The 13,917-nt window shown below is 39.0% G+C and overlaps 6 protein-coding genes across 6 annotated transcripts; 2 read left to right on the top strand and 4 right to left on the bottom strand.

The window, feature by feature from the left end:
* Window positions 1–86: 86 nt before the first annotated feature.
* PRCAT00005577001 (uncharacterized protein) lies at window positions 87–1,460 on the bottom strand (the record flags this gene model as incomplete). The annotated part of the gene is made up of 1 exon (XM_062955660.1): window positions 87–1,460. The coding sequence occupies one exon, from the start codon at window positions 1,458–1,460 to the stop codon at window positions 87–89; it is 1,374 nt and encodes a 457-aa protein (XP_062812241.1).
* Window positions 1,461–2,046: 586 nt separating this feature from the next.
* On the top strand, window positions 2,047–6,156 carry PGA63 (Pga63p; the record flags this gene model as incomplete). Its single annotated transcript, XM_062955659.1, has 1 exon — window positions 2,047–6,156. One exon carries the CDS (start codon window positions 2,047–2,049, stop codon window positions 6,154–6,156), a length of 4,110 nt encoding a protein of 1,369 aa, XP_062812240.1.
* Window positions 6,157–6,285: 129 nt separating this feature from the next.
* ATC1 (alpha,alpha-trehalase) lies at window positions 6,286–9,525 on the bottom strand (the record flags this gene model as incomplete). The annotated part of the gene is made up of 1 exon (XM_062955658.1): window positions 6,286–9,525. The coding sequence occupies one exon, from the start codon at window positions 9,523–9,525 to the stop codon at window positions 6,286–6,288; it is 3,240 nt and encodes a 1,079-aa protein (XP_062812239.1).
* Window positions 9,526–9,895: 370 nt separating this feature from the next.
* On the bottom strand, window positions 9,896–11,560 carry PRCAT00005574001 (uncharacterized protein; the record flags this gene model as incomplete). The annotated part of the gene is made up of 1 exon (XM_062955657.1): window positions 9,896–11,560. One exon carries the CDS (start codon window positions 11,558–11,560, stop codon window positions 9,896–9,898), a length of 1,665 nt encoding a protein of 554 aa, XP_062812238.1.
* Window positions 11,561–11,778: 218 nt separating this feature from the next.
* PRCAT00005573001 (uncharacterized protein) lies at window positions 11,779–13,458 on the top strand (the record flags this gene model as incomplete). Its single annotated transcript, XM_062955656.1, has 1 exon — window positions 11,779–13,458. One exon carries the CDS (start codon window positions 11,779–11,781, stop codon window positions 13,456–13,458), a length of 1,680 nt encoding a protein of 559 aa, XP_062812237.1.
* A 76-nt stretch (window positions 13,459–13,534) lies between these two features.
* PRCAT00005572001 (mitochondrial 37S ribosomal protein mS33) lies at window positions 13,535–13,855 on the bottom strand (the record flags this gene model as incomplete). The annotated part of the gene is made up of 1 exon (XM_062955655.1): window positions 13,535–13,855. The coding sequence occupies one exon, from the start codon at window positions 13,853–13,855 to the stop codon at window positions 13,535–13,537; it is 321 nt and encodes a 106-aa protein (XP_062812236.1).
* Between the last annotated feature and the right edge of the window lie 62 nt (window positions 13,856–13,917).

Raw genomic sequence — 13,917 nt, 5'->3', positions numbered from 1 at the left:
TGTCAACTAAAGTCGAAGAATATGATCAGAATACAGGATCTATATCAAAATTGTGTTCATGAGAGTATATGAATATTCGTCGCGCACTACTTATAGTAACTTCTATTAAAGACTTGTTGAAGTCCTCTCCCAAAGATACCTCTAACTTTCCTAGGATCCCTTCTAGAATATGCAACAAGTATTGCCAAACTTAATGCAAATGCAAATGTTTCAATATTCAAGTTTCTTTCGGAAGCCTCTGAGGGGACAATAGTACCCAATGCTCTGGGCGCTACGAACAACGCTAATTCCTTACGACGCTGAGCTGATTCAATAAAGCTACTAAAACCACATAATACAGAACCAGCAGCTGGTCCAACTGTTATATCCCAACGGGTCTTAGGTACACTTGGAAATAACTTTGGAAAAATTCGCAGTCTAGCGAGACAAACTGCGTACCAATATAATCCAATGAATGCTCCCAAAAAGAAAGACGACCTGAATGTAGATTTGATAGATCTTATAATTCTTGATTTCATCTTTGCATTTTTTATTGGAACTAAAAGCATCAATGCATTCAAGGGCCCGTAAATCTTCATTGCAAAGGAGAATCCTCTCAAAAACCTCCATAACGCGTGAACCTCGCAACTATTTGTCTTGAAGGCATGAACTAAATTGCATTTCATTGGTTGATTTTTAACAAAATTTCCTTCGCTAGGATCTACTTTATGTCTTAAACAATATTGTTCGAGTACAAGGGATGGAGTACCATACTTTATAGTACCTTCATGTAGACCCTTCAAAGCAGCAAGAATTTCGACGTCCATATTAGCTGCTGAAGTTATCCATTTGCAATAGGCTGGTGGTAGTGAATGAGGTCGGTAAAACCATGAAAACATGATAAAGGAGCATGATACGATAAAAAGACAGGCATCACCATATCCTGCAATTCCTTTCGGTGCTATCATACCTAAGCTTGAAGAGAGCGCTGTATCCAATGCTCTCGTGACGACTAACAATGTTAGATCCAATGACCAGTTCCGCCCGTAACCAAGGATGTGCCCCTGATATCGGGGAAAAGCAATTAGTGCTGAAACGAAGGATGAAATGAACGTTGAGAAAAATAAGCTATTAATTGGGCTGCTTGATAAACCAGACCTCTTAATCACATAATATACAATAGGTTCCAAGATATTAATACCCCCAACCAAAAAAGCCGAGAGCATTGGAAATTTCTTAGAATGAAGCGCTCTAGTCAATATATTGTACAAACGCTGAGGTATCTTGTTATATTTCTTCTTCCTTAGCGACACTATCACGCAGTTTAACACTCGTGGAAGTGTCACATACAAGTATGCAATTAAGAATGCCTTCAAGGTTGGCTTGCCTATCCTGTCGTTCAATAGTTTAATTAGTAGCTTAAACGTGGCTCTTTGTGGGGACCTACTCCAGATACCACCTTTTATTGCAACAGCACTCATGCTTTATTATTTTCTTTTTTTTTATTTCTCTTGATTCAACAACTGATAGTGGTTATAGCAGTAACAAGACAATCACAAAAGACAAAATGCTGCCATCGTTTTCTTCTCTTCTCTCTTCTCGTAAGACCAACTGAGGATATTCTTATATGAAGACGTTGCAGTGAGGACTTATTTACTCACGTGATTATGAACTAATTGTTTTTCTTCAGATCAACACAATGTCCATGGAAGAAAAGCAGTGCGTTGGCAAAAACTCGAACGATCAGTTGTTCTTTCCCGTTTGCTATTAAATCAATTACAATTTTGTGACTTCAGCTGTCTGTTCAGAAGCGCATTGAACACTTGGTAGTTAAGCGGAGATTCAAAAAAAGAATTGATCGAGATTGTTGTTTGAAGGAGGCGGAAATCATTATTGACGCAATAACTTAAAACAAGCTCAGATTCACAACAGATACTTCACAAGATACCAAGTCGAAGCGACATATAAAATTACAGGTTACTTGAATTCAATTTTATTACCCTTTAGAAGCTTAGACGTCGAGGTAATTACAAAAGATACGCTTAAACTAAATAAAGGTCCAGAAATATGGTGAAGGTCGAAGAAATCCTAAGTACTTCAACCTTTGCGTGGAGTCAAGGTAACTTGCCTTTACTTGCAACGGGGACAGTCGCAGGAGCAGTTGACATAAACTTTGATTCATCTTCCACTCTCGAGATATGGGATATTTTTTCATCACAAGATAAAAAAGCTCCAATATTTACTGAAACTGTGGATAATAGATTCTATGCCTTGGCATGGTCCAAACCATTTGACGGAAGGCCTATGGGGTTATTAGCTGGTGCATTTGAAAACGGGGCTGTTGAGATTTGGGATGCAGAAATTTTAATTAAGACCAAAGATTTGAAAATATCGTCGATTTATAAATCATTGAAGCATACTGGTCCGGTCAGATGTTTACAGTTTAACCCAAATCAAGATCATATTTTGGTTTCAGGTGGTTCGCATGGCGAGATATATATCTGGGATACAAAGAATTTTACTGAACCTGTCTCTCCTGGAAAAGCAATGACACCAATGGACGAGATCACGAGTGTTGCTTGGAATAGGTCAGTCGGCCACATCCTTGCCACTACTAGTAATGGAGGTTTCACTTCTATTTGGGACTTAAAGTCAAAAAGAGAAGTCTTACACTTGTCTTACAATGGACCAAATGGTAAATCTAATTTTTCGCATGTTGCATGGCATCCAACTCAATCAACTAAATTGGCAACAGCAAGTGACAGTGATAACTGTCCTTCAATCCTAACATGGGACTTGAGAAATTCAAATGCTCCAGAAATGATCTTAGAAGGACATAAAAAAGGTGTTCTCTCTTTGGATTGGTGTACTCAAGATCCTGAATTACTACTTTCAAGTGGAAAAGATAATAACACATTTTTATGGAATCCAATTAAGGGTGAAAAGTTAGGAGAATACCCTACTACGGCTAACTGGGCTTTTCTCACCAGGTTTGCACCAGCAGCGCCTGATATTTTCGCAACTGCATCTTTTGATGGAAAAATTGTTGTACAAACTTTACAGGATACGTCTCCTCCAATAACCACCAAAGTTTCATCCAAAGATGATGATCTGTTCTGGAACGAAATATCAGTTTCTGAAACACAACAAGCAGTCTTTGAAAAGCAGCAAGCACCTTCTTGGCTCAAGAATCCTTCAAGTGTATTCTTCGGCTTTGGCTCAAAAATCGTCACAGTGGGTGAAAATACCGATGGGAAGTCTGTAGTTAAGATTCAAAAGTTTGCTACTAGTTCCCTGAATTTATCGGTAAAATTGAGCGAAGCATTAAAAAATGGGGATTTCAAATCATTAATTCAAGATAAATTGAATGGACCGTTTTTGTTGGAAAGCGATAGGCTTGATTGGGAGCTTCTCAATAAGCTATCTGACCAAGGAAAAGAGAAGTTATTTGAGCTTGATTTAGACAAACAAGAGTCAGATCCTTGGATTAACGGAAGCTCTAAGCTTGATACTTCTACAATCACAGATGACGCTTTCTTTGACAAGCTCGGAAATGGGGTGACCAATTCAGAGGATTATGTCCCAAGTGGACCCTTTTCCTTATTCGACTCGACGACTCCTAATGATGAAAAAAGATTAATCAAGTTGCTACTTAATAATAAGGTTGATGATGCTATTTCAAGTTGTTTAGAACAAGGTAAACTTTTAGAGGCATTAATTCTAGCATTGGATGCATCTGATGAAGCGAAGCAAAAGGCAAAGGCTGGCTTTTTTAATAGCAAGAAGGGTGATCGATTAGCTAGGTTGCTTTATAATGTATCTCAAAAGAATATCACCGATCTAGTTTCTTCCGCTGATGCTTCAAATTGGAAAGAAATAGCGACTGCCATCACATCCTTCTCGACAGATGAAAGTGACTTTAGCTTGAAAATTAATGAGTTAGGAGATAGAATTTTCGCCTCGAATGATCAAGACAAGAGAATTAATGCAATCTCTTGCTATTTGGCAGGTAATGGTCTTGATAAAATTGCAAATGTATGGCTTTCGGAATTGCCTGAATTTGAACAACATTTACTTCAAGGTAATTCGGATATTTCATCTCCTTCAGAAGCTCATTTTGAAGCTTTAAACAACTTTGTTGAGAAAATCGCTACGTACAGATCGCTAACTAACATGTTATCTGAAATTTCCGGACCTTCTATTGAGCCCATTGCGAAAGCGATCTTAGAGTATACCAACCTAGTAGCCAGTTTTGGTCATTTTGAGTTGGCCGAGAAGTTCTTGCTGATACTACCAAGTGAATTCACAGGTAACGAGAAAGATCGTATTGTAAAGGCCCTTGATACAACATCGAAGACGTCTTCGTCAAATTCTAAGCATGCCAATCCTAGGATTGGGTCTTCAAGAACAGCATATGCAAGACCTATGTTTAACTCCGCAGGACAAAATAACGCCGCAATGCAAAATTCACCAAATATCTCACACAAGTCATCTCTGAGGCATTATCCCATCCCTTCTCAGGCAGTGGCAACTTCTGTCGTGCCACCAGTTATGGGAGCTCCAGTGGCTCCCATGAGACGATCAAGTGCCGTCTCCAATCCTTCGTTACCCACGCCTGGAGTTACTAATCAATATAATAGGAGTGTTTCATCTAATCCTTATGCTAGAACTACAAGTAATAACCCATATGCTCCTTCCAGTGCCATTTCGAACCCTTACAAACCAGCTAATGCTCCTTCGGCTACTGAGCCCTTAAATAGTGCTCAAACATCGCCTCTACCTCCTCCAAGGACAAATAAACTGGAAACAGAAGGTTGGAATGACTTGCCTAATACTTTCAAGACAAAAGCAACTGCACCAGCTCGTAGAGCAGCAGCACCTGTGGAGCCTTCTCCTTCGCCTACACCTTTTTCTGGTGTTCAGCTGCCTCCTATTGCTCAAAAGAGGCCATCTATGACTTCAGCTTCAAGCGGGTTATTGCCGCCACCGAGAAGAGGGATAAGTCGCACTAGTTCAAGAGCGTCGCTAGCTGGAAATCTAGGTTCTTCCGCAGAGGTCTTACCGCCCCCACGTCACGCTTCAATAAATAATCGCTATGCTCCACCTTCAAGTGCTACTCAAGAAGGTTTGAATGGATCAGCAAATATAAGTGCTCCTTCAACGCCTGCTCTTGGTGCACCGCCAGCACACTCCAACTTGACACCACGAGGTTCATTCGCAACGACTAACGCGCCGCCGAAGAATCCATACGCTCCTCCTCCTCCTCCTCCTGCAACAGGTGCCATAAGCGCTGGTAACTTTTCCCCTAATGTGTCTAGAGCTTCAGTTACCGCTCCTCCCAAAAATCCTTATGCTCCTCCTCCTGGAGCTGAATCTCCGAGACCAACTATTCCTGGAGTTGCCCCACCTCCTGTGAGAGGAGGGATCGCACAACCTCCTTACCATCATAATCAGCGCAGTTCTCTGCAAGTGGGTAGTAGGCCCCTATTTCCTCCGCCTCCAGCGAGGTCCGTCCTGAGTGCGTTTTCTCCTAGTGGTCAAATACCACATCCACCCGTTTCGTCTAATCCGATATCGCCACCGATTAAGGCTGGTATGGTACCACCACCAATTCACACGTATGGTCAAGGAAGTAATGCGACAGTCGCGAATGGGCCACCACCTCGTGCGACGGAGGCCTCGTCACATCCTGTTGGACAGTTCTCTCAACCTCCGACATCCACTTTTACACAACCTCCCCCACCGAAAATACAAAATCCACCTGAGCTTAACAATCAACCGCCAGCAATGGAGGCACCGCAAGCACCGATAGAACCCGCTAAAATGAGATATCCCGACGGTGACAGATCGCATATTCCAGAATCTTCAATGCCGATTTATAAATCCTTAACAAATGTTTTAGAAGCAATCAAGCCTAACATTCCTGAAAAGTATGCTAAGCATGGTCGTGACATGGAAGAGAGACTCAATTTGCTTTTTGATCATTTGAACAATAATGAACTTTTGACCCCAGACACTATCGAAACTTTGAAGCAAGCATCTCAATCACTTGAGCACAAGGACTTTCAAACTGCAGCATCTTTGAATTTAGAGATTGCGACTAATCATGCTGATGAAATCGGGAAGTGGCACACAGGAGTGAAACGTCTTATTACAATGGCGGAGGTAATGTACTAAGCTTTAATAGCTTTAAAATTCTAACTACAATATAGACATTTCTAAAATACAAATTTCATTTAAATAAATTCTTTTATTCAATGCCACTTCTGTCTATGTATTACTGTTCTTAAGATAAACTCCAATCCTCTAGTAGAAAGCAATCTCTGCGATCTTTGCACCTTCTCCATCCCCGGAAGAATCTTCATCGTGTACACCGTCCATTTGTATCAAGAAAAATCTTCCTACTGAGCCCTGTTCAATATTAAAGTAAGTTGCATTTAAATTGTCGGGAAGTTCAACCTCAGAAGAATCTTTTTCATCATATGGAGCAGATATCTGAACGTTTTCATTTACTATGCTCGTAAACACGTCGTCCTGATTCAAGATTGTGTCGTTTTTTCTATCTTGGAAATACTTGAACACATCATTACCAAAGTTAACCTTACTTAAAAAATCGTAGGTGCTTTTCACACCGCTAGTAGCATCCAATTTGGATAGTGACCATGACTGCGGCGGCTTATCGTTCCAATTAATATAACCTCCTGTGATATTAGTATCCCTCTTCAAGTCCACCAAGACTTTTGCGGTAGAATTATAAAATTGCGCCTGCCAGTACGTAGAGTTATCACCATCGTTCATCAGACTGGCTTGTTCACCTGTCACGCCACCGGTAATATTCAAAAATGTGGCAGCATCACATTCTGAGATAGAGCATGATATGCTCTTTTCTGGCGTATATAAGGGTACGACAAGCTTCTCACCATGTTTCAATGTATACTTTCCATTTTTAGGATTTCTCTCATTTATTATTATCTTAATTTCGTCAGGAGCGAAACTATTAATTGGTCCTAAGTTTTCAACTATGAGTGAGGTACTATTGACTGATAAAGAAATGGATTGATTGAAATACTTTATTCCATCAATTTTCAAATCATTTTCAAATGTACCTAATGAAACAGGATCTAGCTCTAAATAACGAACAATTTGACCTCTTTCCAATTCAAAGTCAAATTTAAGACCGGTGAGTCCATTAACAACTGCCTGTAAGAACCCACCATGAGCTGTCATGAAAGGAAACGCTGGATGCGTTCCGCCATTCTCCAAAAAGTTATCATTGTTTTGCTCCGAAAATTGAGCAAATGGTGCTCTAAGGTAAGGCTGAACCGCTTTTCGCAAATATGAATGAGAGGAACAACCTACTTCGGATACCTTTGAAGAAACAATCGAAAAAATGGGAAAGGTCATTGCAGGTCCATAGCTTACTTGCTTCATCGCATAAAATTGCATATTCTTGTAAGCTTGCTCATCACTGATGAGCTCATTTTCGAGAGGATAAGTCAACATAATTGTATCGGCCTGTTTAATACCTACCGAAGAGTTCATTCCAGAATACTCTAAGGTAATATTATCAGTATTTCCTGAAGTGGGCAAGTACATATTTCCAACAATATCGTTAATTTTATCATCTACTGTTATATTGAGGTGCTCTGATATGTCTGTGGCCCACCTCATCAATAAACTAATAGCTCCATTAGTGTATGCTCCGTTGTCGACGTGATTGGCATACTCGTCCGGGTCTGTCAAATTGTGAGTGACATATTTATTCACACTTGAATTATATTTTACCACGTAATCAGAAAGAAAAGTAGCAGCATCATTCACCAAAGGATAAACTGTCTCAAACAAAAAGTCCTCGTCTGTAGAGCCACTCAAAAACAAATTCAAGGCTGCCAGGGCAACAGCACTGTTAATGTGATACTCATAATCAATACAAGGGCCAGTCGATGTACAATTGCCAAACCTTCCAGATGTCCAAGGGTAAACTGCGCCATCGCTACCCTCAGGAACGTTCTTTTTTGCTTGCTCGTGTGTAAATAGACGGTAGTTAACAATGCTTCTGGTATGTGACGGGAAAAAAGGAAGCATTCCATTATGCATCCAGAGATCTGTATCCCAAAATACCATGCCGCCATAACTGTCCGAGCTCAATCCTCCAACAGGAAGAGCAGCGGTAACGCCATCTGCATAAGCTCTCGAATTGGCCGCCAAATGATATAATGAGGCCCTTGAGGCTAGCGTCATTAGATCGTCGTGAGCAAAATTGATACTGACCGATGACCCAAGTAATTCATGCCATGCAGACTTATGAGCATTCTCCAATTCATCAGTATTCAACGAAGAATATGTAGCATTTTTAGAGTGCTGAAGAACTTTATCTGCAGTGGACAACTCTTCTGGGTTCAAATCGGAAGTTGAGATTCCTACATATTTCGTAACCCGAGTAGACTTGAAAGCGTCAAGTTGAAAGGTTGAATATTGCGATGCAGCCTCCGAAACCTTACTCTTAATAACGTCAGAGCGAAGTAACCTTGAGTAGATCACCCCATTTACATAAGGAACCTCGTGTGGTTGGAAAACCATATAGATGCCATCTTGATCAAAATTCGCATCCACCAACTGGCACCTTTGCGAAGATGAGAAATCAAGTTTATCTTCAACTTTAATGTTAATAGGATCGCTATCTATATTGCTGATTTTTAGATCAACAATTCCTAAATTAAGTTCAGATCGATGTGCCAATACACTGACTTTTATATGCAATAAATCCAACCATGTATATTCTGTAGTAACAATGCCATCCTCCAATGAAAGTCTTTGAACATAATTGGTAATCGTTCCTTGCTTTTCAGAGACAAGAGAAGGATCAAGAGTATATTCGGTACCATTCTTAATAGTAGATATCTCTAAAGTCGTCCATTGAGGTATTGCAGAAATGATACTTTCATATCCATTAGCATACAATTCAGGAAAATTAGTTTGATTAACTTTTGCTTGAATATCATAAAATCCGCTTATAAAAGCACCGGAGTATCTCTTGTTGAACAATGGCCAGCCGTTCCTCAAGTCTTCTGAAGTGTGGTTTTCATTTTGGTCATAAGTAAAGCCCTGTCCAAGATTTGGAATTCTGCTCCCAAAATAGCCATTAGCCACGTAGGGCTGTCTCTGGTACTGGTTATACTTGGAGAAATGAGCTGTTCCCACAATATTCGATTCAATATCATAAAAGGCATCTTCTGAATATTGCAACTGGTAAAACAATAGCTTATTGGATGGGCTGTTGATGAGCTCAAATAACTTGGTCCTTTCCATTTCAATAGCAGAACGTGAGGTTAATTCATTATTGGATTCCATATCCTCCATCGACAAGGGGAATGCATTAGAATGCAACCTATAGTATGCGTGGAAGAAAAAGAATAACAAAGTGTTCACTAAAATCATTACTTTTGCAACAAATTCTTTTTTTTTTGACAAAGTATTGGTAAGTGTATCCCCTTCTCCGATATAGTACCAACTACTTTGACCTCGAGACTCCATATTTATACTCATCCGATGCCATCTCAAGTTTGCTCAAAAGTGGAGATTGTGATTCGAACAACCACAAATGGATCCGAATTCGAAGTTAACAATAGAATTCTTTAATCGTCAGAAAAAGATCTTCCGTTTCTTACCCGATCGAAAAGGATCCTGAACAATCTTGGCAACAATAGATTGTGGGGGGACTACAAAGCCGAACGTATATCTATTCAAGCGAAAATGTTGGTTATATGTTCTATTACATAAACATCGGATGAAATTATGGGGACCCCGATCCAGATAGTTAGGGTTACTAACCAATGCTTCTATTTGAAAAAATGAATATAATAATACATAGGAGAAACAATGTTATAATCGGAACATTCTTGAATCAGTTGAGCCGTTACATCAGCGCATCAAGCCTCGTTATTCCTTTGAGTAGATCTATTGTGCTGACAGACTTTTTAGGATAGGGCCAAGTAGATGATGACATTTTCGTGTCCGATTCGTGCAATCGCTTGTAGTTCTCGAAGCTGTTTTTGGTAACGTACTCCTTCAAGAGAGCAGAAGCCTTTGCATTGAGATCCTTGTCCTGAATTGATGCCACTAAATCGGATAGCTGTTTCAACTGATAAGATGTAGCATGTAAATTGTCGATTGATGATTCAAGTTGCGACGCTTGTTTAGAAGCGGTCTCACAATTTTCATCAATCTTTTTTATTAAAGAATTGTTGATGACAGTTGATGAGAAGTCTATACGACCATTCTTTGCTTTCTCTACGAGATATGATGATAAGGTCAGCTCATCTTCTCCCATGGAGTTAATTGAAAGTCTTTCTATGGGAGATACAGCCTGTTTGAATGCGCCTTGCCACTCCTCCTTTTCCTTGATCAAATTACTGAGACGCAGTCGGTATATGCCTATATTTTCTAAATTTGTTATGTTTTGAGGATTTGGCACTGTAATCTCCTTACTTGTTAATATGTCGTTATTACTCTGTGAGTCAGAGCTGGAATACCAGCTTGTTGATATCTCCTTTTCCATCAATGCCTTTATTATTTCTTCTTTTATCACCTTTGCGATGTTTACGACTGTTTGCTCCTCTGAGCTTGATGTCTGTAGCTTCGTCAGTTTTTCTTCTCGACTTAATTTTTTCTTGAAACACCATATTAATAATTGCCTCATTTTATCAGGTTCAGGAAGAGAATTATCCAACCTTTTGTAATAATCACTTACAGGGACATCATCATGTATCTCTCCCTGAAAACCGTTACCAATTGACAGAACTCGTTTACCTCTATTATAGTAAGACGTTCTTCTTTTTGTTGGTTTAGTGGTTTTCTTTCCTTTAGATACCTTTGAGGATTTAGGGTTTGCAGTTGGTTGGTCGGTTAATGAAATTTTATGATGTGAAACTTGCTCTACATATTCGTCAGAAGAAAATCCTTGATCTTCATACACGGAGCGGCGTCCAATTGGTGAAGATAATTGAAGACTCGAATCATTGATTGCATTCGATCTCGTCGAAGTCTTCAAGCTTCTCTTAGGAGATGGTCTTAAGGTATGAAATGCATTTCTCGCTATTGAGGCACTACTCTCTTTTTCAATTCGCAAGTCATCTAACTCAACCTCATCATCATCCTTCGATATATTGCTGATTTCTTGTTCTAGTTGGGTAATTGGAGTACTTACGGCTTTCCTTTTCCTGTCAGATTCGAAGTGACCTTCTGTAGATTGACTTCTTTTATAAATGAAACCGTCATCCTCTTCGAAAGATCCACTGTTCTTCCTCGATGTCTGCTTCGTTTTCTTAGATGTTGATGCATTCTGAGTAGGATCGTTCGACGTTAAATAATCATTTAACTTATTTTTTCTTGATAAGAAGATTTGGTTTGGCTGACTATGGGATTCTGTACCATTTCCGTTTTGTCCTTTATATCTAGCCATCTGTGATGATGTATACGACAGGCCTGTGCCCTGGGACCAACTTTGCTCATTTGGCCCCTTAGATTTGCTTTTACCCCTTGTAGCCTCTTTGCCTAGTCCAAGCTTCTTCTTTGGACCCATACTGCTTACGTAGGTTCACTTGAGATCAAATGTGGTCTGCTTGAGCCTTTAGTATGTCTTATTTATCCTGTATGTTGTTTGTTTATATTTTGTGACTTCGTATATACATGTAATCTGTTGTTTTGATTTATAGTTTTGGCGACTATGATTTTTGTGTAACTCATAAATATAAGTAGACAGTTCCTGTTACGATAGGAAGACAGCTTCAAATTTTAGTGATGAGTAGTCTCATTGCTAACCATAGTACTATATCTGAATGTAGGAACTATGTATCCATTATATCCAAGGATAACACTAGGCTAGAAATTTATGATTTGGCGTCTATGAAACTTTATCGATCCTACGATTTATATAACATAGTAAGAAAGTATCTATTTGAAGTTTCAAATATGAGGAAAAAACTTGACTCATTGGTCATTTCGCAAGTCAAATGGGAAGAAATACTTGAAAATCAAATCAGCTCGAAGTTGGGCTTAGTAATAAATAATTATTCTTTGCTTGTCATATTAGATATCAGGTTTGAATATACAGATCCTATTGTGGTGCAGCAGACTAGGGTAGAAGGAATCGAAAATTTCCAATGGATTCGCCCCACTTCTGAATCAGAAGAAAGTGGAGCATACATCAACTCCAAGCAGTTTGTTGTGTTTACAAAAGGCTATCTTGAAATGAAGCTATTTTCTGTGGATTGCACATCCATTATTCTACAACTTTTGAAACCAGCAATGAATGAAGTCATATTTCGACCTAAGGCACATAGTAGGATATGGTCTATTGCTGCACAACCTATCCATTCCTCGACTCCCATACTCTATCATTTTTATAATGAGGGTTCGAGTAGTACTTTGCTATTTGAATTTGAATTGCCACGAGCGTCTAAATTTAATTTGAAATGGTCCAATTCTGGAAAATGGATCAGTTTTTTCAATGACCAAGAGAACCTCTTTGGTTTCACTATGAAAATCTATAATTCGCTCGGGGTATTCCAGAATTTATCGAGACAGCAGCTCATTCCCAAGGGAAATCCAATAGTGAGTATAGACTGGTTTAACGAAGGCATATATGACAATAGAGATGAAAGTAATAGGATAATTGAAATAGGGGCTCTCAAGTACGTTAATAAATGGATTACCGTCCGAGACTGCGACTACATATTGATTGCTAGTGCTGGTGAATTTGAAGAGATGGAACTTGTATTAATTTCTGGAATCACTTTCAAAATCTTGAAACGCTTCATTACGAAATTTTCTGATATAACAGATACTTGGAAAGAATCTAGAGAAGGTAAAATGGTGAAATACAGGCGTGTTGCCCATAAAACCTACAGAAGAAAGCATGATATCGAGGATATGATTGTATTTAAATCTTTAGTGTGCCTCAAATTGTCTGATTGCATCTTAGCCTACAGCTTAGGAGCTGATGATCAAAATAATGTAGGATTTCATTTTGAGCTATCCGTTGAGTTTAATTCAAAGCTTAAATCAGTCAGGTTCTATGGTGAAAACTCGACCAAATTATTGATGACTTGCGACGACCACCTTGCCATTTATGATTTTAAACACCGTTCTTTAGAAAGAGTATACGAAAGTTCTAGTCCAATAAGTAACAGTTACATTGTGTCTGACGATGATTCCATAGCGGTAGAAAAGCATCTTTCAGATAGCAAATCTTACATCGGAAAGTGGGAAGTGGTTAATATTACGAATTCAAAACCAAAAGGATTACATGATAAGACGAGGCTCTCTATTGGAGCACCTCGACGAGAGTCTGGCAGCATGGAACCTAGCAGGCTAAAAAGAAATCGGTTTGATGATAAAAGAATAAGCTTGGTCGACTCAAGTGGACTTGATGAATTTACAGACACTTTCAAACTACGAAAAAGATTGAAAAGTAAGTAATGGTCTAATGATTTATTAGTTTGATCAATATGCTATATACAAATATAAAATTCCGAATGACTTCTTTCAGGTCTTTCTAACCCAGCTTCGATTTCTTCTTAGGTGCACCTTTGTTTCTCTTCTTTCTATCCGACACCATTTTCAATCTGTATGTTTCCTTAGGATCCGTTAATTTCAATTCAGGAAACCACTCTTTGAAATCTTTGAATGTAGGCATGGAGTCATTTTCACCATAATATTTCACGACTTTTGGACCTAGTAAGGGTGCTCTTAAAATCTTTAAACCATTTCTTATATTTTCTGGATTCCAGCTATGACCAAATATAGAAGAGCTTAACTTCTTAAGCTCATTTATCCTCTCTTTTCCAGGAACCCTCCTTAAAAATGCAGAGACCATTGTGCTTTGTGTCTATTAATGTTAATGTCTAGCGTATGTATCTTCATAATTTTTTTTCCTCG

The sequence above is a fragment of the Priceomyces carsonii genome, assembly GCF_900007245.1.
Source record: "Priceomyces carsonii strain CBS4050 genome assembly, scaffold: Debaryomyces_carsonii_scaffold_6, whole genome shotgun sequence".
Lineage (NCBI taxonomy): Eukaryota > Fungi > Ascomycota > Pichiomycetes > Serinales > Debaryomycetaceae > Priceomyces > Priceomyces carsonii.
The sequence above is the reverse complement of the archived record's forward strand: the minus strand, read 5'-3'. Positions and strand labels throughout refer to the sequence as shown.